Below are 23,949 nucleotides of genomic sequence, written 5' to 3' on the forward strand. Positions count from 1 at the left end.
GTTCTCATACTGGGCATAGCCCGCGAACGCAGACGTATTTCCGGCTGTCGCTTGTCTCCGCCAAAAATAACGTCTGGGAACCCGAGCCAGGAGACGATTTCTGTGGCTACGTCACAGAAATCGTTTCCTGGCTCGGGTTCGCAGACGTTATTTTTGGCGGAGACAAACGACAGCCGGAAATACGTCTGCATTCGCAGGCTAACTGGGCATGGCGATCTTGTTAGATCGTGTAAAACCCATCGACCTATAATTGTTGCGGATTTTGCGGATGGTACTCATCCGCAAAAATAAGTTCCAGCAGAAAAAAAAACACCAGCAAAATTAATGTAAAAACTGAAAAAATTTAGTCCCGTTAATATAATCAAAAATGTAATCTTGCATTTCATCAGCCGCTTCAAAATCGGCTTTTACAGCTTGACTGGAAATGTTTTGTAACCGGAAACACTTTGTTTGTACAACGGGCTTGTCGTTGACTGAAATGTCTGAGAAGTATAGACTGTTGTTTTACGTAAAAAATGTTATAAAAGTTAAAAATGTTACATTTCCTTGTTGATGTTGTTCCTTTGTTGATTCCCAGCGGAAATTTCAGTCAATTCGAGCCGCAAAAATTTGTTCCCAAAAGCCTCAAAAAAATCGCCAATCCGCAAAAATAAAAGTTCGCCGCAAAGATTTCATGCTACACGGTATGTGCTTCCAGTTTTTGTTAAGTCCACCCATTCTTGACTTATTTGGAAAGAAGCTGTCAATAAAAGCTGTTACTCTTGTGAAAATAATTATTACACTTTCATTTCAGGCAGCGTGGCCGAGTGGTTAGGGCGCCGGACTTGCTGGAGGTCACGGGTTCAAGTCCCGCTCTGACCACTAGGATGGAGTTGTTTCTCGGTAGACCCTTGTTCAACTCTTCGGTGATGTTTGTAAATAGCCAACTGGTCTGCCTCCTGCCAGTTGGGATTTTTAAGCCTATTATGTTTATTTGCAGTATTTCTTTCATCCAGTTTAAGTGGCATGGCTGAAAACTAGCTAGTTGTAGCTAATTGCATCGACACTATAAACATTCAACATTTAACATTTATGGCTCCTGGCTGCGATAATGAAAGAAACAAATCCATATGCAATGCACCCCCGTCCTTTCTTTACGGGAGTCCTCATCTCCCCGGGGATGTATGTCCATCTTATGCCCCTGATTCATGTCCCCCACCGTCTCCCCCTTTTTGTCCGCACCCTTTTAAGCATCTCAAGTGCTACCACTAATGAAAAAAAATTCTTTGTAAGGTAAAGTATTCAGCGCTTTTTTTCACGTGCCATTATATTTCGAAGATAAAGATATTCCCACCGTTGTGGTTAAAAATATAGTGGAAATAACGTGGGCACGAGGACGTGGACAAGGATCAGGCACCTGTCTATATAAATACACTTCAAGAACGGTACATACAGTAGCAGACGAATTGATGTATTACCGAGACAAGTATTTTCGCAGGCTCAAGTAGCGCATTGCTGCATGAAAAACAGGAACAGAGTGATGGCGGCAGGTGTGTTGAGTGCTGTGGAGTAAAGAAGTGATTTCCTCCATGACTCCTGGTTATCGTCCAATAATCTTGGCCTTATTAATTTCGATGAACCATCAACTAGCATGAGCACAAATTGGTTGCGGGATTACAGTCTGCGTTGGGATGCCATCTTTGCACTGTCGTGCGGGGTTATAAATTCAGCGGTGAAGTTTCCCTGGAAATCTTGGAATGACAGCCGAGCACGACTGTAGACAACAGTCTAACGCGTCTGAAATCGCTCTTCCCGCCAAATTAGCGAAAATCAAGAAAGCTGATGACTTTGCGACTGTAAAGTACAAATGGAACAGTAATGAGGTAGCGTAGAAATAATGCTATTGCTGAGTTTAAGATAAGTTAAGCTTATCGCTAGTTTGTAATCATGCCAAAATGTCTTCTCTGGTTTCCAGTTAGTGTCAACAGGAGATTTAAAGTTTTTGGCATATGAATTTCCACGATGCTAAGCTTCTTGGTGCTTTCGTTTTTGGACTTGTCCGGTAATTGCTGACGATCTAAAATCTTCGATAAAATTATCCATAAAGTAAATTAAATAATTTTATATCGGCTCCTTGGCCGTCGTACGTGACACGATGACAGGTAACTCAAGTTTTTACATCGTGTATTTGTTTTTCTGGCAGTTTTCTTGGAGGTAATATTTTTAACTGATAAGGGTAACGTTTGAGCAAACAGTTGGATCAAATAAAGCCGAGACATTGGGGTTCACAGAAATAGCCCATCGCGAAATCTAATTTTAAGCTTAAGCTTGTATTATAGCTTGACCTCAGAAACGATCTTCGCGCTCGTAACTCGAAAAACTTGAGAAAAATTCATGTTAAGATAAAAACAGTAGTGGTATTTAAAGAACAACAGTTAGTTTGATCTGCCAACTTAGAAAAACAATTTGTTTGACCATCGAATGTTTTTGTTCCCAGTATTGGTTTAGTTTGCGTTTGAAAGAATAGATTTTACAAGTCTTCTGCGAACTTCTTGTTTACATTCGATCTCTTGTCAACTTAAATGGAGGAAACTGCGCCACTTGTCTCTAGTAGACGTTATTAAAGTTCGACATGCAAATTTAACGCTGTCTATTCAGAATTTTCTGTATAGATGAATATTTTATTGGAAATCTTTCACTCCTTTGCTTGCCCCAAAAACCGCCCACTTGGTCAATTATGCCTAAACTGAAATTGCTAGAATTTGTTTTGTTATTTTTCGGGCAAATCTTTATTGTGAGTAAAGGGATTAACATTGTTTTTAGGATTGCAGCTGTCGTGTTTATGGAACCTCTGAGATACTGTTTAATGCCTTGAGAGCAGATAACAATCCTACGACTTGCCAATCGAACTTATTTTTATTTTTCCTTGCAAGCAGCCCTAGAATTTATTATTTATGAAAGTAATAAATGTCTTGACAATTTGTGTCCTCTATTGGTATTTTACACATAATTTCATTTGTCAAGTTGTGCCTATACATGTAGAATGGTTTCTGGTTTTCAACCTCTATAATTTATGCCCTCCTGTGAAAACCAAAAAACATTAGCAAATTATGTGTTTGCCGGCATCTTTTATGCAAAGTGTTTGTCTTAATTGTTCCTTTGTTATTGCAAAGCTTTGGAGGTGTTTTGAGCTGAACATTTGTTTCAATGCAGTATTTTTGTGTCTTTATTGAATGCGATGTTTTGAGCATGTGTGGCTTCTTTGCAAATTTCTTTCAATTTATACTCTTAATGAGGAACGGCCCAATTATTTGCATACCACCTTACAATTTTGGGTTATATTGAGATATTTGATTGATAATGTTTGTCCCAATGCTATTGTTTTACTTCATGCCAATATCTCTTAATATTTCATTTCCTGCATTGAGTAGAAGAAATCTCAGTTGAAAGCAATTATTACTGTAGAACATCACATTGACCAAAAAATGCTAGTACTCACCTTATCATTTGTGTTTTAGTTTAACATTAACTTATTCATTTTCAAATATACGAAGTAAGGTTATTCACTGAAATGTTTAAAAGCTGTTTCCCTTTTGTTTCAAACTTGTTTCTTATCACTATGACTGATTCAGAAGACCATAATTGTCTTCTGAATCAGTCATAGTAAAAAAAAATAACAATTATTGTGTTTACTGTACAACTTGCATCAGGTAATGGGTTATAGTTCTGTTGTATGGTTGGTCCAATTCAGTTTCCCATTTTATGAAGTTAATCATTAAAATTTGTTGCAAATATGTTGTACTAGTCAGTAGTAGAGAGAGCATTTTAAGTAGAATCGCATAGCTCAGAGAATTCTCACACCCTGATTTGTTACCTAGGTGAGGTATTCAGCGTGGAATTGCGACTGCCTCTTGAAAGCGAGGCATGTTGAGTATTGCTACATTCACACAGACGTAAATGAAGGGGGCTTTACGATTTAAAGAAAATTCATAACCTGACTCGTGAATTCCACATTAAATTTCACTTGAAAAACCAATATTGCCTCCTTGCTTTGCGATTTGTGCGATATCGGTTTTTCGCATGAAATTGAATGTGGAATTCCCTCATCAGGTAATAAATTTTCCTATAGAATATTCCTATAGAATATAGAATATTGAGCATCACTTTCAGTAGAAATTTCCACAGATCAGTTTTGGAAATGACTTAATCATAATGAAATGTAACAAGTCTCGCAGTTTCCCTACATGTATGTTGTGAACTGGTTCAAATAAATTCACTTTTGCAAGTGAATATATGAAAGATCATATATTTGAACTGCAGAGAACGATATTGAGACATGATTGATCATCACAGTTATACACAACTTAAGCAAAATTCAGGCCCTAACGGGATTTGAACCCATTACCTCTGTGATACTGAGCGCTGCACTGGTATCATAGAGGTTATGGGTTTGAATCATCATCATCATTCATCATTTTATTTCTTAATAAAATCTACATTTTACAGTTGGACTATCCCGTTCAGGCCTGAATATTTTTCAGACTTTAATTTCACAACTGCTTAAGTTGTGTATAACTGTGATGATCAATCATATCTACACATTCACTTTTGTTTCTGACAAGTTTTATTTGCCATGGCATTTTGAGGTATCAAAGTTTTGAGGGAGCAGGGTTGGCGCAGTGGTGAGAGCGCTTGCATCCCACCAATGTGGCCGTGGTTCGAATTTGGCTTTGGGTCATGTCTGGTATAATATTTTCGTGTTTAAGATTCCTTAATTGACACTAAAAATAAAAAGCAAAAACAGGGATGTGAAATGCTGAAAGCCTGTGCCAACTAAGATCAAATATCCAAACACTGTCAAATTGTTAATGAGTTTGAGAGTAACATTAATGGACAGTTTTTATACTAGAAAGCTACTATCTATTAGGGTGAGAGTTGCAAAATTTTTATCAAGGCATCTACTAGTTTATGTCTGCTTTAGTGTAAAAACCAACTCAGACAGATTATGTGTGCTTTGAATAAATTGGCTATTTAATACAGGTAATCTGTCTATGTACATACAGACCTGCATCTGATGGATTAGGTGTCTGCATGGTAATTCAAGACAGATAATGTACTAACTTAAGAAAGGCTATCTGCATTTTGTGTCTTAAATGGCAAACTAAGGACTAAGTGTCTTCCGTTAGCTCTTCCTGTCTTAACACAAGATTCATAAAATAGCAGAACCATGTATGTTTCCATGTGAATTAATTATGCATCATAGTCTAAAAGGTATTCATATTTCCTCTAAAGTTCTTCTTATACGTTATGTCAATATTATTTACAACTTCATTTGCTAGCAGTTTTTTTTTTTTACTATGGTTGTTCATATAAAACTGGTGATAACTTTGATGGGAGACTTTCAGACTCTCAGTGATAGTGACATTCATAATTCTATTGTCAACACACACACTTTATTACCAAAATAGGAAAACTTTTAGTTACAAAAAGAAAGATAATTGAGACTGAAGTCCAGAATAACTTAAAAGCTCAGAGAGCTGAGTGAAATTAGAGTAAATTTTATATGAAGAAGTTGGTTGGCAGTAAAGCTCAAATGGGAGTGGGGGCGGGTGGTGGGGGGGGGGGGGGGAGAGAGCAGTAAGGAGACAAAATAAGGAGAAAACAAAGGAAAAAAATAACAATAAATAAGTAAGCAGAATAAATCAATAAACCACTAAATACCTAGAAATAATTAAAAGTAAATTAGTAATAAATAAGTCGACATACAAAGTTCTACATCTTTGTCCTCAGTATTTTAATTTTTATGTTATTTTTATTTTATTTTTTTCATTTTTAAGGAGGTTCTTTCTTTGCTGACAAGTTTTAGCAACCATGAAACCTGGGTAACAAGAGTGGTACCAGACAGGTAATACAGTGCATTACACTCTCAAGTAGATTAAAATTTAACTAGACAGAATTTTGAATCACACAGTCACTAGTAAATTTCTTGCTTATACTACATTGCCCTTTGACCAAAAATTTCGCTTTCCATTGTCATACCACCTCTGTTACTTGGTAAGCTGTTTTCATTTTGTTTGGTATTTGAAACATGTCTTGATGAAGTGTTTGATTCAATGTTTGGTAATTATTAGACTTCCTCTCAAAGCTTTGGTCCTTCAGTGTAAAAACTCAGTTACACAACAGCAAGTTCATGTGCCCTTTATTCCTTTTGAAAAGTACAGTATATTTCTTCTCTTTTTCCTTGTAGGCCTGAAAATGGATCCATGTTTCTTTTCGATCGCAGCAAGGTATGTTTGACTGTTTATTTTAATGTGTGACTACTGTATGTGTTTATCATGGCTTTGTCAGAAATTAAAAACCTTTCCTTATGTTAATTGAAGATGAAGATCTCACCTACAGCTGTATGAAGGAGTTGATGTGAAGGTGCTGAAGTGCAGTAATCAGTCACTGCTAGTCGTTGTGCATACAGTCAAGACATGTAGTTCACCTTCTTGACCACGCATTTTACGATTCCCTGTGGTGTTCACCTTTCTCTGTGTTGTTTTCTAGGTCAAGAATTATCGTAAGGATGGTTACACATGGAAGAAGAGACGATCAGGAAATACAATTAGAGAAGATCACACCAGACTGAAGGTTGACGGAATTGAGGTAAAGTATGGGCCTTAAATAGGATTGTTCCAAGGTTGTTCCAAGTGTGGTGAAGAATGCACTAAGGCCTAAAAGTTGATTCATCAGATCTGAGATCTACTGAGAGGTTGAGAGTCTTGTTGTCTTTGTGTTGTGTTCTTTGGAAAGACATCTCAGTCTCACAGGAAATTGGCAGATATGGACAGAAGATGGAGCTGGCCGGGATACTGTGATCCACTAGCGTCTCATTCTGGGGGTTGGGGGGGGGGGGGGGTTGCAATGCACCTGTTTGTACTTACTAGTACCTCATGCTACTGAAACCTGAACTAAGTGCCAGTTCTGGTAATCAAAGAGTGCCTTTTTTGATCTCCTTTGGATTAGAACATACTAGTTTCTTGTAAGAACATGTACAGTACAGATTGTCAGAGGTTGACGGTAACAATGTTTTTGTTTTCATTTTGTCTCTCAGTGTTTAAGTGTGTTGTATACTCATTCTGCCCTTGTGCCAACATTTCATCGTCGCTGTTACTGGATGCTGCAGGTATTTCTCACTTGTTCTGTGATACTGTTAATTATGATTACTTTTGATGTGAAGTTCATATGAAATAAATCATATATGAACTGCGGTTGTAGATGAAAGTGAAGAATGATCATCGCAGTTTTTATTTCATATAAACTTCACATCATTTCACTCCTCACGGGAAGATATGAACTCAATAAATTGACCTCGCTCCCAATGTGTGGCTTCATAGCTCAGTTGGTAGAGCATCGCACCGGTATCACGGAGGTCACGGGTTCGAATCCCGTTGAAGCCCTGATTTTTTTCAGGCTTCCTCTTTCCAATTGCTTAAATTGGAAAATTTACTGCGATGATCATTCTTCACTTTTATGATTACTTTTAGCACAATGTTTTACTTTCAGACTGCTCTACTTTACTCTACTGTACTCTTCACTACCCTACCCTACCCAACCTACCTACCCTACTCTACTCTACTCTGCTCTGCTCTGCCCTGCCCTGCCCTGCCCTGCCCTGCCCTGCCCTGCCCTGCCCTGCCCTGCCCTGCCCTGCCCTGCCCTGCCCTGCCCTGCCCTGCCCTGCCCTGCCCTGCCCTGCCCTGCCCTGCCCTGCCCTGCCCTGCCCTGCCCTGCCCTGCCCTGCCCTACCCTACCCTACCCTACCCTACCCTACCCTACCTCAACCCAAACCCACCAACTCTACTCTACTCTACTCCTCCTTACCCCTCCTGTACTATGTTATAGTAGATTGAAGTAAGTGGATCGTGCACTACTGCATGGAATAAGTGACGCATATGTCATGGTAACAGTCCACTGAACTGTACATTTTCAAGCTATTTACTCACAGTAGTTGATGTGCTTAGAATCCTCAGCTAGTATTGGTTCATTACTTGAATTTGGTGGAAGAATGCAACAAGCCCATTACAGTATCAGTGTACACATCACCTGACAGTCGTGACGATATTTCACATCAACTGGAAGCCATCTGTAAGAATATGCTTTACTTTTATCAAATATGCTTTTGTTAAAAGACCTAAGGTGCTTACTGATGGTCGTAGAATAAGATTCTGGATTTGATTGCTGGCAGGAGCCATGTGCTGTGTTCTTTGACAAGAAAAGTCAAGTGATATTATTTCAACAGTATTCGCTGCTCTACTCAACTGATATTCTTATAAGAAAATTCATTTGCTGTTTCCTAGATTCTGGTGTTTCACAAGATGTCAAGCCTGAAGTTACGGTAAGTAAAAGAGAATTTTTCTGAATAGAACGTGTCCGTTAACCAAATTCATTTCTGGTCAACAGTAATGGTTAGACTTTTCAACCACACCCACCTTCAGTGGGTCTAAACGTAAGGTGCCCAATCACGCCTAGCTTGTGAACAGGCTCTCAAGTTGAAGATGGGTGAAAAGAGAGCGGAAAGAAAGAGGAGGGAAGAGAGAAGAGGGGCTGCCCCATCCCCCACCGCAAGCCCTCCTCGGCCACTTCACTCTCAGCCAGTTCTTTCTCGACCTGTCCAGCCGCGGTCAGACCCTTCCAGCCAGAGCCTGTTCACAGGCTAAATAACGCCAAGTGTGTTAGCTATTCACGGTTTCTTTTTTTTTAGCACTTAATATCGTGTGTGAAATTGGACACATCGGTATGTCCCGACTCCCACGAGTTTGCTCATGTGTAGTGATTCTGGGATCTTTTAACATCTGTCATTCAAATTGAAATTTTCAGGTCTCAGAGGAAAGTCCCCCCGGATCACCTTCCTCCTCCGAGGAAGGCGAAAATTCAACGTCTAAAGGCAAGCGAAACCAGAACAGAAACAAAGCGGTCTATAAAATCTCGATTTCTCCAAACAAGAGCTTCCAAGCTAAAGCTCGCGCAGGAAAACTGAACATAAAAGTCATCAAAGTAACCAAAAACGATCAAGGAGGATTGACAGTGACGGGACATAGAGAGGGCTCGCCTTCTTTAGAAGAGGACAATTCATCGCACGAAGGGAACGATTGTATCACTGTGGATGAACCCTGCCAGAGCACGTGCCAGCCAGCGGTCACTTCACGTGATAACCACGTGTTCGTCACCAGTCCGCAAAGCTTCTCACAACATCAGCCTCCAAGAGACATTTCTATACTCTCTGTTGTCCCCATTGTAACGCATCCGTCAATGTCCGCTCTATCGTATCAGGTACAGAATTCGCACGGAAACAAAGAGTGCAGCGCTACAAATGTCACTCCGACATCTAATTCTCATTTTCTTCCAGAAAATCATCTGTCGAATGCGATTTCGGTCAATCAGCTCTCTAGAGAGACTAACCAGAACACTGGAATCCAGTGGAATTCGGTTTTTGTGAATCCCCGCGTGGCGGAGCTGGGTAGCAGCCCGTCAAGCGACTATGGAAGTTACATGTCTGATGCAGGCACTCGACTTAGCTTCTCAGGCTCAGATTCCATGAGTGGGGGATTTCCCGCACAAAATATCTCCGACTCGGACCGTGGAGTGTTTGACGGCCCGTTTCGCGTCCCGCTTCCCGTGAACCGGGACTCGCAGCAAAATTTTGGCGATTCAGTAAAATGCGATGAAGGGTTGGCTCAGCGTAGACAAGGAGCGTGGCCGCTGACCGACTGTAGTACGGGAACTTCACAATCTAGCAACAGTGATGTAGCGGTTGATATGACTGACTTAGCTCATCTGGACTCGCTCGAGTTTGATGACATGTTCGACTGTGATCTAAGTCATGTCATTCCAGAATGCTTCACTGATTGCTTGACCTCACCGCCTAAACCAAGTGACAGAGACGTGACAACAACGAGTGCTAACCTTGAATCGAACTATACAACTACGTGCACAACTCCGCCATCCTCTATTCCGCTCAACCCTTTCACTTCCGCCAGCCAAGCGCAGCTTTCTCAGGCAACAACTTCCGGTAGGTCGTCAACTACGTCTTACGTGTTTGTAAAGCCTGTCAGCCCAGTGAGAAGCGCAGTGGTGACGTCCTGTTTTGTCAACGTCACTAAGAACACGCTTGCGTCACCATGCGAGACATCCGTCAGCGAGTCTAGTACCCAGACTTCAGACGGTGGCGGGCGAGACGTGACAGATTTGTCCGTTACTCGGACAATTGCACAGTCAACCTCAAACCAAGTTTGCCTTGTTCCTTCGACGGCGCAAAATTTCCACCAGCAAGCGCCAGCACCCTTGCCAAGCGACTTAAACAACAATTCTTCTCGCGCACTCACTGCAGGAAAAACCGCTGACGCTTGTTCGCTACATCCAGGAAACCACGTGGTTCCAGTGTCGGCGCGCATCACCGACTACTCGCCTGAATGGTCTTATCCCGAGGGTGGAGCGAAAGTACTCATTACTGGCGAGTGGAAGATGGAGCAAGGCTCGTACACGTGTTTGTTCGATGGCTGTAGCGTGCCCGCGATCTTGTATCAATCAGGTGTTTTGCGATGTTTTTGTCCTCCACACGACCCAGGCCTGGTTACACTGCAAGTCGCCTGCAATGGGTTTATTGTCAGCAACGCATGCGTGTTCGAGTATCGTGCACGTGATTCGCCCGTGGCGGGCGCTAGCTGTCATGAGTGGCTTGCCACTGATAATGACCGGTTTAAACTGGCTATTCTTGATCGCCTGGAGAGATTAGAATCCAGGCTTAACTCGGACCAAACGAACCATTCCGTGAACAACACGCACGGCAAACAATGTATGACTTTTGAAGACCGGCTCATCGCGGCTTGTGAAATCTTCCAACGAGCTACGAGCTCGGTCAGAAACGCCTCAAAGGGCGATAAACCATTTCGAGGAATGACGCTGCTTCACCTGTCCTCGGCACTGGGTTTCAAGCGATTGGTCTGTGCGCTGTTGAAGTTATGGCGGAACAGTGACAGCTCACTTGTCAGAGAGGAAATGAACCCGCTCAGGAAGGACGAATTTTCCTGTACGCCGCTGACCTGGGCATGCGCACTGGGTCAGACAGACACTGCTCTGGTGCTGCTGGAGACTGAACCCAAGGCCTTGTTGGAGCCTGATGCTCGCGGGCGCATGCCCCTGCAGTTGGCAAGAGATAGGGGCTTTCTAGACGTGGTCGATGTTATTGAAGACTTCGTCATGTCTTCTCCATACAGGTGGGTTTCATTTTTCATGGCTTTTTAAACTTTCTAAGGATCTTTGAGAGCCAACAATCACTCTTCGATTTACCAGCACGTGGCTCCTTTGCCTTGAATGCTTCCCAGCTTGACTTGAAAGAATATCACTGCAGGATTTTTTTCTTTTTTATGCGAGTCGGCTATATTTAAGTTAGGCTTCTTGGAGTGTTTAATTCCAATAGTGGACTGTTCCAAAAATTTGGAGTTAAGGACACGGGTGTGGTCGACTTAAATCAGTTGGGTCAAGTTAGAAAACAGTATTTAAACTTATTTGCCTACATTTATAACCAAAATTTATTGAAGTTTTCCTCTTTCCATTTCCCTGCAGTCGTTTGATCATCGGAGTGGACCATGATTCGGATGGTACACCATCTCCAATGGCCTCATCGTGCGAGGACTCTCCTCAACCATCTTCCGCGGCCCCTAACACTTGCCCTTTGTTACCGGTCCCTGTGGATGCAAACATGGCTGACCGAGCTAGTTCGCCGATGTTCGTGGACGACGATGAGGAAGAAGAACCTCAACTGAGCAGAAAACCAGCTAATACTTTGGCAAAAACCCTGGTGCAGATACATTCTATGATCAATGCAGCCGAACAGGAAGCAGAACTAAATCACCGATTATCCGGGCATTTATCCCCTCTACACGAGAATTCTGAACTCGTTACATCCGGGGTTTGGGGCGCCGCAATGAGGCTGCGTACCTTTAGCTCGGCCTCGTCTCAGTCCTCCCCTCTCACGCCTTGCTCGTCCAAGTCTTCCCTCTCTCCAGGTTCTCCCGGCTTCCTAAACTCGCCCCATTCCTCTCCCGCTGGACCAGACACCACCGAATTTCAGGAGTTTATCTCGAGCTCTCGTAAGCTGTTAGAAAGAGATTTCTCTGATCTTATGTTGACAGGTGAGCTGACCTTTTTCAGGTTTGTGTTCTGTATGAAACTCCAGAGTTCTTGAAAATTTTAAACCATGTGACTTATACCGATTAAAACATTCAGTGGTTTCTACAGGAAATGTCGGCTTGGGACAGCGAGTAACCAAGGTTACGTAGCAAAGGAACACTTGTCCTGAATTGTTTTCTTTGAATTATTTACAGATCGAGAGCAGTGGGAGCTTTATGAAGCAGCTAAGATTATCCAGAATGCTTACAGAAATTACAAGGTGAAAAATACCCTCACGTTCTTGGTGTTTTTCTCTAATCCCTTGTTGTGTTTGTTCCCTGTTAACTTTTGTTTACTTTCTTTGCGTTAACAGACAAGACGCCATCAACAGCAACAGGAGATAGAGGCCGCCATCTTGATCCAACATCAGTATCGCAGATACAAAGAGGTGAGTGGCTACGTGCTTGTACAGTCCATTGTAGGGCGACCTTGGCGTCGTCCGGTCTGCGCGACTCATGGGCAGGCTTTCAATCAGGATTCAGAATGATATAATTAAATCGCAGAGCCAATAGCAGTGTGTGTAACGAACCAATAGGAAAAATCTGTGGCAGGACGCGCCGGAAATGTGTCATTGGCGGGAAACGTGTAACCAGCGTGTAACCAGCGACAGGCGCTAAAAAACGTGTAACCAGCGAAAGGCGCGGGAAAACGTGTAACCAGCGACAGGCGCTAGAAACCGTGTAACCCCCGACAGGCGCTGGAAAACGTGTAACCAGCGACAGGCGCTAGAAAACGTGTAACCAGCGACAGGCGCTAGAAAATGTGTAACCAGCGACAGGCGCTGGAAAACGTGTAACCAGTGGCAGGCGCTAGAAAACGTGTTGCCAGCGACAGGCGCGGGAAGGCAGATGACATTTGGCTAGCGCGGGAAAATCGTGAAATCCACATTACATTGTATAAGAAAAGATCTGTGCTGTGATTGGTGACGGCTATAGATGCACAAGGTCTTGATACAGGGCGTGAATTAGAAAACCACCGTGTCAGTGTGAACTCAGTGCCGCTATTACCCAGCGACTGATGTCGTTTTTGTGGTATTTTTTTTAAACAAAACAGTACATTTCATTCAAGAAAATGACTCGTGCAGCCTTGATCATCCAGAGTCAGTATCGCACGTACCGAGAACACGAGAGATTCAAGAAAAGCAGGAGAGCGGCAGCCATCATTCAGAATAGCTTCAGAAGTTACAGAGAGAGGCGGCGCTCATCACAGAGACGACGAGAAGAGAGACTCAGCAAGAGACAAGAAGCACGCTACATGCAAAAAGCCTCCAATAGGTAATAACAGAGCAGGCTGGAAGTGCATATAACATAGTTTTCTGTCGGTCGGTCGGTCGGTCTGTCTGTCTGTCTGTCTGTCTGCCCGTCTGTCTGTCTGCCCGTCTGTCTGTCTGTCTGTCTGCCCGTCTGTCGGTGTCTCTCTGTCTGTCTCTATGGCTCTCGATAAGACTGATAGAGGCTGAAGTTTCTACAGTAATTTGTTCTGTGCTTGTCCTTGCTAAAATTTGTCAAGTTAGTTGGGAATTTACTCTGCAGTCTGCCTCACCCTTTCCCGATCTTTACCATCATTTAGAGCTTCTTATTTTCACGTTTCTTTCCATGTGAAGTACAATTTTAGGTACTGTAACGATGAATGTGAATGCTATCGCCAAATGCAATGGAAATGTAGAGAAGTACATTTTGGAATTTTAAGCTTTTAGTCAAGTTGGAGTAAAACAGCTCAAAAGTTTTTTGCTTCATCTGTTTCAGATCCAAAGACAACACGTGAAGCCAAATGCAACAACATATCGTACGTATAAGCTTGGTTTTCCTCACGCCTGCCGCATCTCTGCTAAGGTCATCCTTTAAAGCAGATCCGCTGAATATTATTTCATTTTGGGCCACTTGTCAAATTTACACCATGGTGGAAGCCAGCTGACAACATCTGGTGTTGTAACGATGAATTTGATTGCTACAGTGGAACCTCAATTTAACCAACCTCTATTTAACGAAGTTCTCGATATAACCAACGATATTCTATGTCCCGGCCAAAGTTACAGTAAAATTTATGGAATAGAACTTCGATATAACGAACCTCGATGAAACGAATTCTTCAATATAACGAACATAATCCGGAAGCCCAAACGTAAAATCTACCTCGATATAACGAATTACAATGTGTCCTTGTTTACATAGACAATTTTCTGTATAACCTCCATGTTGCAACATTTTTAAATCGCTACTCTGAAAGTGTCGCACTTTTGTAAACAAAAGCTGCGCGTCTGCTCAAAAGTGAAAATAACTGATACGGAAAGCCACCATGCTTAATGAACTGCATCTCAAAACGCGGCACTTCTGGGTGACGAAAATTGCATTGAATTGCGTGACAGAAGTCACCTGTGTTACAAATCAATCATTAACTATGACCTCGATGTAACGAACATTTTGGTCGTTTCCCCTCAAATACGTTATATCGAAGTTTTCGATATAACGAACCCTCGATTTAACGAACAAATTTGGCCGGTTCCCAGCGACTTCGTTAAATTGAGGTTCCACTGTATTGCCAAATCCATTCAAGTCAATACTGAGATTTAGGCTCCTGGAAAACCCTGAGGCCCCGTCCTCACTTACGCCGGAGGAATTTGAAAACGCAGCTTTATTTCTACGGTTAGGCCTACCGTCCACACTAATCCTTCACTAAAACGGAGCTTTGCGAAGACGCTCTTCAAACCGGAGGAATTAAAAAACACCGGCTTTGCGTTTTCGTGGGGACAAAACATTTTGAAAACGAGGCTTTTAGCAAACGATGTGGCCACAGTAGTCATGTGAATTTCCAGACCGAATTTTCTCAAACACACCGGTGATTGTTGCGTTTTCAAATTCCTCCGGTGTAGTGTGGACGGGAAACATTTGATGCGTTTTTAGAGTGAAACCTCCGTTTTCAAATTCGTCCGGCATAGTGTCAACGGAGCTTCAGATAATCAATAACTTATTAGACTATGTCGAGCTCCAATCATCTTCGTTACAGATGAATACTTTATTGATAATTTATTAAGTAATTTATACTAGAAAAGTGGTCGGCGCGAATCTTGCGTAGTACTGCTGTTGCTTATTTATGCGTGAATTCTACTCGTAATTTATGCTTCGCTTCTGTCCCTAGTTTACCCATTACTTGATGGGAAAATTTATTCCAGTGTGTATCACGTGGTCCTCATGTTGACTTCTCACATCCCTTAGCTTTCAACACGTGACCATGAGTTTTTTTACGACAGGAACGAATCATTATTTTTTGGGGGTAATTTCCAAAAAATCGAGCTTTTGCTTTCTACTACCATAATTTTGATTTTTGATATTAAAAAATATTTATAGTGCACAAGCTATTGGACACCAAAAATAATCATGCGCGACCTAAAGGTGTGAAATAATTTTATACCCCAGAAAATTAACCACCCCGCCCCTCCTCAAAAACATAATGGTCCGCCTCTAACTGGCTCTTATTGTGAGTTTATACCTCGTAGCTTTTTTGGAGTCTTCTCGCTCTGGTAGGGCATAGTTCTACTATTGCAATAGCAGGTCACAGGTTCGACCACTGCTGGAGGAATTCAGTCAGATTTTCTCTTCTTTTGTAAAGTGACACGCGCTTGAGGTGATATTGATATTGATATTGAGTGGCGCGAAGATTTAGAATTCTCAATCTTCTCATTGCCTTGGTGTCTTGTTAAAGGAGCTTAGTCACGTTTTCTTTTTTTTTTTTTGAGTTATTTTGGCCAGGTACAAAATTAATTTTAAATTGAAGGAAACCTGAAAATAGTAGTTTACTAAGATAGAAAAACACCAAAGAGATAATAATAAACCATCAAGAAACAAGGATGGTTAAGGATGGAGGAGATTAACACGGATTACAAACGACGAACGTGAAAAATTTAGGCTAAACTTTTCAAGATGCGCAAACCGTGACTTAGCTCCTGTAATGTGTGGTGTTTGTGTGTGAAATTTCTGCTTCGTACGTTCACTTCTGTAGCATTCAATAATAAGCTTACTTAATGTTGTTTTTAGTTGTATATATAGGTCAGGTATAAATAATCCTTAGTGCACGAAGAACAAGAAATATTTATTAATATAACTGCTGATACCAAGCAGTATGCAGTGATTAGAAGATAAGCCTAATATAATGAACTTTGGTCATGTAGTGCCGAGGAATTATCCTATAGATATAAGTATTCGACTTGACATACTGAGATTATCTCCCTCAGAGCGTGAAACACTGCTGTTAATTTTGTCATTTATATCTTTGGTAACATATCGCGAGGACTGTTACTAAGCGTGTCTCCAAAATGAGGCTGTGGGCCTCGCTACTTTGCTACGTGACTGTAAACGGTCAAGCGGATTTCGTTACATTGTAACGTGACAGCAAACGAGCCTGCGGGTTTCGTAACTACGTAACGTGACGGCAAACGGTCGTGCGCGTTTCGTTACTCTGTAACGTGACGGCAACGGTCGTGCTTTATTCAGAGCACTCGTACTTTGTTCTGATTGGACCGTACGAATTGGAACTTGTCGAACTTCTCGTATCCGTTTATCAACGATTTGCTCTGTCGTACAGTTTTCTTCTGTCAGGCAAAGTGTCATACTTACATTATCATGCAGTGCGTGCTTTCACTTTATTTGTTGCTCAGTAATGCTATTTGAATTACCAAAAATTGTCTTTTCTCTCGCAAAGTGATAGTCTGTGAGCAGTGTTCGAGATAAGTTTTAAATGTAAATTTAAAGACCGCAGTGAAAAAAATCTGTTGGAGCAGTGAGCCAAACTGCAAGGTTTTGATCTGTGATCCGTTTCTCATGTGGAACACTGTGTAAGTCTGCAATAACGTAGTTCAGTTTGCTCCTTGCCCTCCCCACCCTTCCAAGAATTAGCTGTTGTTTGTTGCATACACAAATCTGTGTCTAAACTTATCATCTCCAAATTTTTTCCGCACCGCAAATTTAGCTCAATACTCCCAAAAAGTTCCTTTTTTTTTTCCAAACAGAATACAGAACTGAATCTAATGGCAGCAGGATAGGAAAAAAATAGTTTGTTTATAAGGGAGTCCAAATCCGCTGTGACAACGACGATGTCATAACTTGGTTGTATCATATGCAAAGATCTTTATTACATCATCAGTATTTAATAATATTTAATTTGTATCGATTATCTGTCAAAGAGCGGTTTTCAATTGAGTGTCGCCGGAGAGTAAGCAGACAATTACTTTGGTTTTAGTTTTGGCTTTACTTGGGTTTGAGATTGGCTGAGTAGTCTAATTGGTGAGTAATTGGTTAGGTTTTGGTTTTTCGACCCCTCGAGCATGAAATGCATTTTGATCTCATCGTGTTTAAATAAATGATCTTACGACACTCAATTGAAAACCACTCTAATCTCTTTGAATCATTTTGTATTATTTAATTAGGCGCCGAGGCAGTGTGATGTCCGAAGGCGGACATTCTAACAACGCTTGATGATAGCGGCGTTGGTCATTAAATGAACCAAACCCAGGGAAGGCTTTTTGTTTTCCTCTTGTTACATGTCAGTTCATTAATAATTCATCAAAATTTTAAAAAGGAAGTAATGACCGTGACGGTGTTTGGATATCTGGTCTTAATTACGATTTTATTTCTCCGTTTTCTCCCCAGTTTAAGTTTCGATTGAGAAGATATATCAGAGACTATCCAACACGAAAGATCGTGTTTTAACACGTTTCCAAACACCTCCAAGTTTGTCAAAACAAAAATGCGTCGTGCTTTTAACTCTTGGGGTTTTAAATTGTGGTTAAATACAGTCCGTGTTTAATAAACTACATCAGAGTTGACTTTGATAGTACAGGGAACTGTTAGGGCCGATTTACAGGATACGACTTTGTCGCATGCGACAAGTTGACGACAGGCCTACGACATGAATTGTTTCGTGTAGGATTTTAAACGTGTTTTAAAGCGCCGCGACAATCGTAGCCGAAATCGATAGAAAATGACGTGTTTTGTGACAAATTTCTACTGAGTAGGGGACGAAGGAGAAGTTTTCTTGCGTCAAAATGGCGGACGAAGTTGTTCTTGACTGATTCACATGAAGTAGTTTCTCGAAAAGCACTGAACAGATTAAAACGAAAAACAACTCGTTAGAAAGTTTTTTCAAAGCGCAGGACAGCTAAAATATTTGTTTACCGTTTGTTAGAACTTTCGCTCCGTAAATCCCGGTGCAAACCTTTGCATATTTAATTTTGTAAGTGAAAATGTCGTGCGCGTGTAAATGGTCCTAAGTCATGTAGTAGGCCTGTCGTAAGCTTTTCGCATGCGTCAAAGTCGTACCGTGTAAATCGGCCCTTATATGGCTTGTGTTTGAAGCCGATGTTACGCGCGCTCTTATTGCCTATCTGTAAGACATTATTCTCCCGTTATGCCCACGGGCCGATTATGGGCCTGCAAAGACAAAGCAAAACGCCATGTGTTAAACAACGTATTAACCTGGAACGTTCGGTCTTTACGCCAAAATCTCAAACCTCCACCTAGCTGTATCAAAACGACACGGTCCAGGTTTGAGATTTTTTCGTAAAGACCTCACTCGCGGTTAATAAGTAGTTATTGTTAGCTATTTCGGCGTATTCTATTTCATCCGCAAGAAGACGAATTACTCTTATTCCATTTTCAAAAACAAAAAGATACTAAAAGGAAGGGAGGGAAAGCAAGTTTATCGAGTTTATGAGAGTAGATTCTATGAAAAAAGGACAGTAATGGCACTGTTAAACATGACGAAGACATTGATAACCTTTGCAGCGTTAAAGAATTCGTGAGCAAAATCTTAAATGATTTTCGTATCAGAAAATTCTTCCTTAAATTAGCATGAAAAGATCTCTTGTACTTACCATTCAAATGATTTCTGTCAAGGTTTATCCTGCAAATTTGCTTGTTCCCCCTTGATCTACCGTTAGAAGCAGTTTGCTAACTTGAGCGATTTCAATTGTGGATTCATGAAGTCTGTTAAAGTCCCTGTGTACTCGAATATCATTGCCAAGGTGTCTTGCAAGCCAGTCGACTTCTGTTTCTTTCAGAGACAATACTAGCAAAACAGTTTCACTGTACTTCCTCAGCCTGGTACTGGTGATATTTGTAAGGTTTGACAAAGGTGGTTCACAATTTGTGCTTAATATCTTGAGATAATTCCAGACATGCATGGGCTCTAACGACTCTCAATTTGGTCTTGCAAACACGTACGGATTTTCATCTGCGATGCCCACTGTTTTTCTCCTCTTGATAAGAATATCAATGCCGTTGATCATCTCAGGGGTCAAAATGACTGGAACCTTTCTGCCTCTCTTGCCGCGAATCTTCTAGCCTGTTCCAAGCTCTCGGTAGCTGGGCTCTTGGTAGTTGGGGACGAGCGAAAACGAGCGAGAGAAAAAACGAGGGAGGACTAAGGCGAGTCCTTCCTCATTGTTTCTCTCGCTCGCCCTTTTTTTCGCTTGTCCCCAACTACCGAGAGCCTGGAACAGGCTACGAATCTCCACCATGTCTAGTCTAAATAAAATAATAGAAGATAACTGTCTTCATTTGTGCAAAGTCCACTCTTTCGAAAAAATGGAGTTCTTCTTAATGAAAGCGCAAAATAGGGTTTGGTCAACCAGCCATCTAAACAAAGAGCGAAGCGAAAAATACATTTATAAAGTGACATAGTTAGATAACCATTTTCGCCTTTAGCTAGTCTAACTGAAAATCAAGAGTTAATTAAAGTTTCCTGAATGATATACAGCAGCATTATATCAGGCAGTCTAGCTTATTTTCAGCATGTTAACGTACATTTATGCACATATTTAAATAATTATTTCACTGACCTATAATGAGTTTAAAACTTGACAGTGAAAGCTTGAAGATGTCGAAACGTTCTTTCTCTGGCCTAAAGGCTTGGAAAAGTATTAGAAATTTGACAAAACGCGCGTTTATTTTCTTACTGTACTCGTCGCTATTTGATTACCCATACTTATAATATATCTTTGACCAATGCAGTTGCAAAAGCCTAAGACATTTAACTTCACGGACACTCCGAGTAATAGTTCCGTATCTTCACTTGCCTTCTGGATAATTCTCTTTCAAAGCTGCTAAATGCTGACATTCTTTCAAGATTGTTCAATTTTGTCCAGTCTGGTCTGTTCTGGTAACTGTTCAGAAGCATCTTCATCCCTCTCTTCGTTTGTTAAATATGACCAGCCTTGCTAGAGTTGCTTGGGCTAAATCACTTCACGCTTGTAGCTCAGGCTGTTCTTCCAGAAGTTTTACACTAGAGGACACCTTGACGAGGACAAACTTCCGTAGTTTATCAAGCTCATCTGCGAGAGACAACAGCTTCACTTTGTTGAATTTGCTTGCACTGAGAGAGTTAAGAGAACGGTGAGATACACAATGACTCCACTCAGATTCCAAAAGTTTTTCAAAATTGTCTGCATCCTCTTGCAAGTCCTTATCTTTCCTGCACAACGCTTGACCCCGAAGAATGTGAACACACTTTTTAAGGGAATGACTCAGCTTTAAAGACAGAGAGGGAGTAGCCACATTCTGGACGCCTCCTTGAAAATGAAACTTTAAAACCTTTTTTACAGCACTAACGACATCAAACTTGTCAGGTTTCATGAAATCAGAGAGCTGAGCATCAGGTCGGAAATCGGTTTTACGAAGCTATATACAGCGCGAGCAGAGCGAGCTCCCTCATTTTTTGAGAAACCAGGTTGTTTTTCTTTTCTCTTCTCGAGAAGCATCACTCCAACATCTCTGATGAGCTCGTCATTTCTGGCGATTACTGAAATTTCATCCGTTTTCATAGTTGCGAGGGGGCAATGGCAACTTCTCTTCCAGACTTGGTGCTTTAGCTTATAATGCCTTGCAATTTCAGAAAACAAAGTGCCACAATAGTAACAAGCTTGTCTCTTGTCATAAAACCTTATTCTTTTCTTGTCTACTTGTCTGTGCACCTCGTAAAGACACTGAAATGATAATGATATGAGTTATATAAGTACGTACGGTGACGTCATAGGCAAAGCTTTTGCCATCCATAGGTTACCACTTCCATATGACAACAACAACAACCATTTATTTGTACTCACAATTTATAAAATAATTACAATAAACATTAAATTAGTATAGAGTACTGCCTGCCCAAAATAACCATAAGGGCTAAAAAGAATGGGCAGACATTAAGTTACATAGATTATTGCAAACACGTACGGATTTTCATCTGCGATGCTCACTGCTTTTCTCGTCTTGATAACAATATGCATGATGCCCCGCTAAAATGATATATAGATTTAGCCAAGCCTAAAAGCGGAGCTCCTAGGTCGGGTTGTTCAAAGCCCAATAAAGCTAACCCAGGGTAAGGGATAATTTTGATTGGAGTTTTGTAACTTTGCGGTGAGGTTTTCTTTATCTTGTTTGGCTTTCTGTTTTGAGTTTGAATAATCTCAGACTAAACCGTGAAAGCAGTGAAAAACACTGTTATATAAGAAAAATTTATTTCTTCGGTTAACTTTTAATCTTGGGTTAGTGTTAACCGCCTTCCGAGCAACCCGGCCCTGATTACAACAAGACGCATATCTGCGTAAACTTGGGCGTCTTTCCTGGCATATCGAGCTGTAAACGCCAGGAAATCGACATGGTGAAGTCTTAGTTGTCTTTTGTCGATAGATTTACTTCAGATCTAAAAATTTCAACAGTCTTTGGCAAATGAGCTGGTGAAAAATTCCCATTTAAACTTAGATTGTCACATAATCTTTTTCCATTGTCCACAATTTCTGCTAAAGTGTTTGAATTCCAATAACTACATGATTTTATTAAAGAGTAGTAGAGAGAGTAGATAGCTACTGCACAACTAAGATTGAAGTTTTGCATTCCAAAAGAATTGTTTGAGAAAGTGTGCTATTTTGAGCTTGATTAATGTGTACCCCTTTTATTTCAAGTATTTCATTTTCATGTATACTCTGAAAATAATGTACCAAGCTAATCAGTGATGGTATTTCAAACAGTACACATGTACCTTGAGGATGCCCTCTGCCATACAAATCCCTTGCATGAGAATCAAATATTTTAAACCCCATATTACCATTACAGTAGAAAGCAACACTAATAACCCCTACTGTTAATATAAAATTAGTGTGACCATCAGATATGAGTGATTCAAAGGCTCTTTGTAAAGAGGTACAGTACTGATATCCTTCTATTATTGTCTCTCGATGCACAGTGCCAGAATAGCTTTCACTGTATTCTAATTGATAGTCATCCTGAAACACATTTAACATAGTTGGCAATTCTGTCTGCATTAAACAGGACTGTCTTGCTAATTGAGACAAACTTAAAACAATTGATTTCCAAAATTCATTATGTTGATGAGATCTTGAGCAGAACTAATGCTTTGTCTGGTATTGTAAATCAAAGAACATAAACTCATTGCTACACATTGTTGCCCGGCATTTGCCCAAATACTAAACCATTACCTTGGCTATATGGTGCTGCAATTGTTTTGCTGGAGTCGACAAGCATTGGGGTAGGACCAGGGTTCTTTTCTATGTCTGAAATCAATTTAAATTTACAATAATTCGCTGCATGGGCCTGACTCTTGTAAAGACACAGTCTATTTGGAGAAAACAATGACAAATACCGACTAGCTCTCTTTCTCAACTCTAATAGACTTTCATGGATTGTCCCAGATCCTTTAAACAAAAACTTCGTTTTATTTCGTTGTTTTATAACTGTTACATAACAATGCACTTTGGAGGACTTCGGTGTACATGAACGAATACCTTTATAAAGAAATTCTCTAACCTTTCTGTTCTTGTTCCTCAATCGTTCCAGAGTTCGTATTGGTATTCTGCTGGGTTCACGATCACGTCTAAATACACGATAATGCTTGTGAAGCTTGTTCTTTGCATGATTAACATTGGATAGCTCATTTGATATACATCTAGCATGGTTCTCGATAGGTTCACTCAGAAATCTTCGCTCGTAAATTGATCTCTCGTAAAGTCCGCGGAGCGACCCTTTCAAAAAACGTTCAAAAACGTTTAGCGTGGGTCTACCGCAAACGGTGTGTGCATTTGTATGTGGTTTGAGCGTAGAAGAAATCATAGTGTTCGTGCTTCCTTCTAAGGACGACGCTTGAGATAAATCCACCATTTTTTACCATGTGCTGATGTGCATACGTGCGCATGCGCAGAGATAACAAGCAGGGACGCAAAGGGACGCATGCGTTGTAAGGCCCAGACGGCGATTTGTGACTGAACGCAAACAAAAATGAAGGGCAATTTTAAACTTGGGCTCCCTTTGGGATACGCCCAAGTAACAAGTTAAGTCGACATGAGCCCGCGATCCAATCGAAAACGAGCAATTGGTCAGCGGTAGCTCGTCGCTGTAATGGGGCCTACAACTCTCTGTTTCTCTCGCCGTACAATTTTAAGTAAAAAATAAGTCAATGTCATTCGAGTGTCTGGTCGTTGCTATATTTGAGAGAATAAACTTCACGGATTTCCTCGCCTTCTGCTATTGAATTTGCTGTAGAAAAGTCCGATTTTAAGTGGGATTTATTGAGGTATATACAGTTTAAACAGGATGAGCTTCATCGACACCCCTGAAGGTATACGGTAACCTTAATGAATTTTAACAGGCTTATTTAATTAGGAAGCAAAGTGTTGCCCCTGATACGTTCTCGGCTTGATTTTTCAATATATTTATATGAACAAAACTTGTAAATAAAATGGAAGAAGCGTGGAAATAACAG

At 40.9% G+C, this 23,949-nt stretch overlaps 1 protein-coding gene across 3 annotated transcripts; it reads left to right on the plus strand.

The window, feature by feature from the left end:
* Positions 1–109: 109 nt before the first annotated feature.
* Positions 110–23,905, plus strand: LOC145482134 (calmodulin-binding transcription activator 1-like). Of its 3 annotated transcripts, none has more exons than XR_014048723.1 (14): positions 110–1,862; positions 5,817–5,884; positions 6,227–6,266; positions 6,529–6,627; positions 7,076–7,147; positions 7,986–8,109; positions 8,322–8,359; positions 8,842–11,237; positions 11,587–12,155; positions 12,348–12,412; positions 12,506–12,580; positions 13,246–13,466; positions 13,938–18,005; positions 23,519–23,905. XR_014048723.1 is itself a non-coding variant. In XM_081460738.1 (14 exons), exons 1-14 carry the CDS (start codon positions 1,737–1,739, stop codon positions 13,954–13,956), a joined length of 3,873 nt encoding a protein of 1,290 aa, XP_081316864.1. In that variant the 5' UTR covers positions 110–1,736; the 3' UTR covers positions 13,957–18,689. The 3 variants fall into 3 exon arrangements, 2 of the variants coding, with proteins under 2 accessions (XP_081316864.1, XP_081316863.1); XM_081460738.1 differs by lacking the exon at positions 23,519–23,905 and having other exon boundaries at positions 8,842–10,251; positions 10,291–11,237; positions 13,938–18,689; XM_081460737.1 differs by lacking the exon at positions 23,519–23,905 and having other exon boundaries at positions 13,938–18,689.
* The last annotated feature ends 44 nt before the right edge of the window (positions 23,906–23,949 follow it).

This window comes from Orbicella franksi, chromosome 3 (genome assembly GCF_964199315.1).
Source record: "Orbicella franksi chromosome 3, jaOrbFran1.1, whole genome shotgun sequence".
In the NCBI taxonomy this organism is placed as follows: domain Eukaryota; kingdom Metazoa; phylum Cnidaria; class Anthozoa; order Scleractinia; family Merulinidae; genus Orbicella; species Orbicella franksi.

Coding starts and splice junctions, on each gene's coding strand:
- LOC145482134 (XM_081460737.1), top strand. CDS start 1,737: ATGACAGCCGAGCACGACTGTAGACAACAGTCTAACGCGTCTGAAATC. Junction 11,238..11,586: donor GTCATGTCTTCTCCATACAG/GTGGGTTTCATT, acceptor ATTTCCCTGCAG/TCGTTTGATCATCGGAGTGG. Junction 12,581..13,245: donor AGTATCGCAGATACAAAGAG/GTGAGTGGCTAC, acceptor TAAACAAAACAG/TACATTTCATTCAAGAAAAT.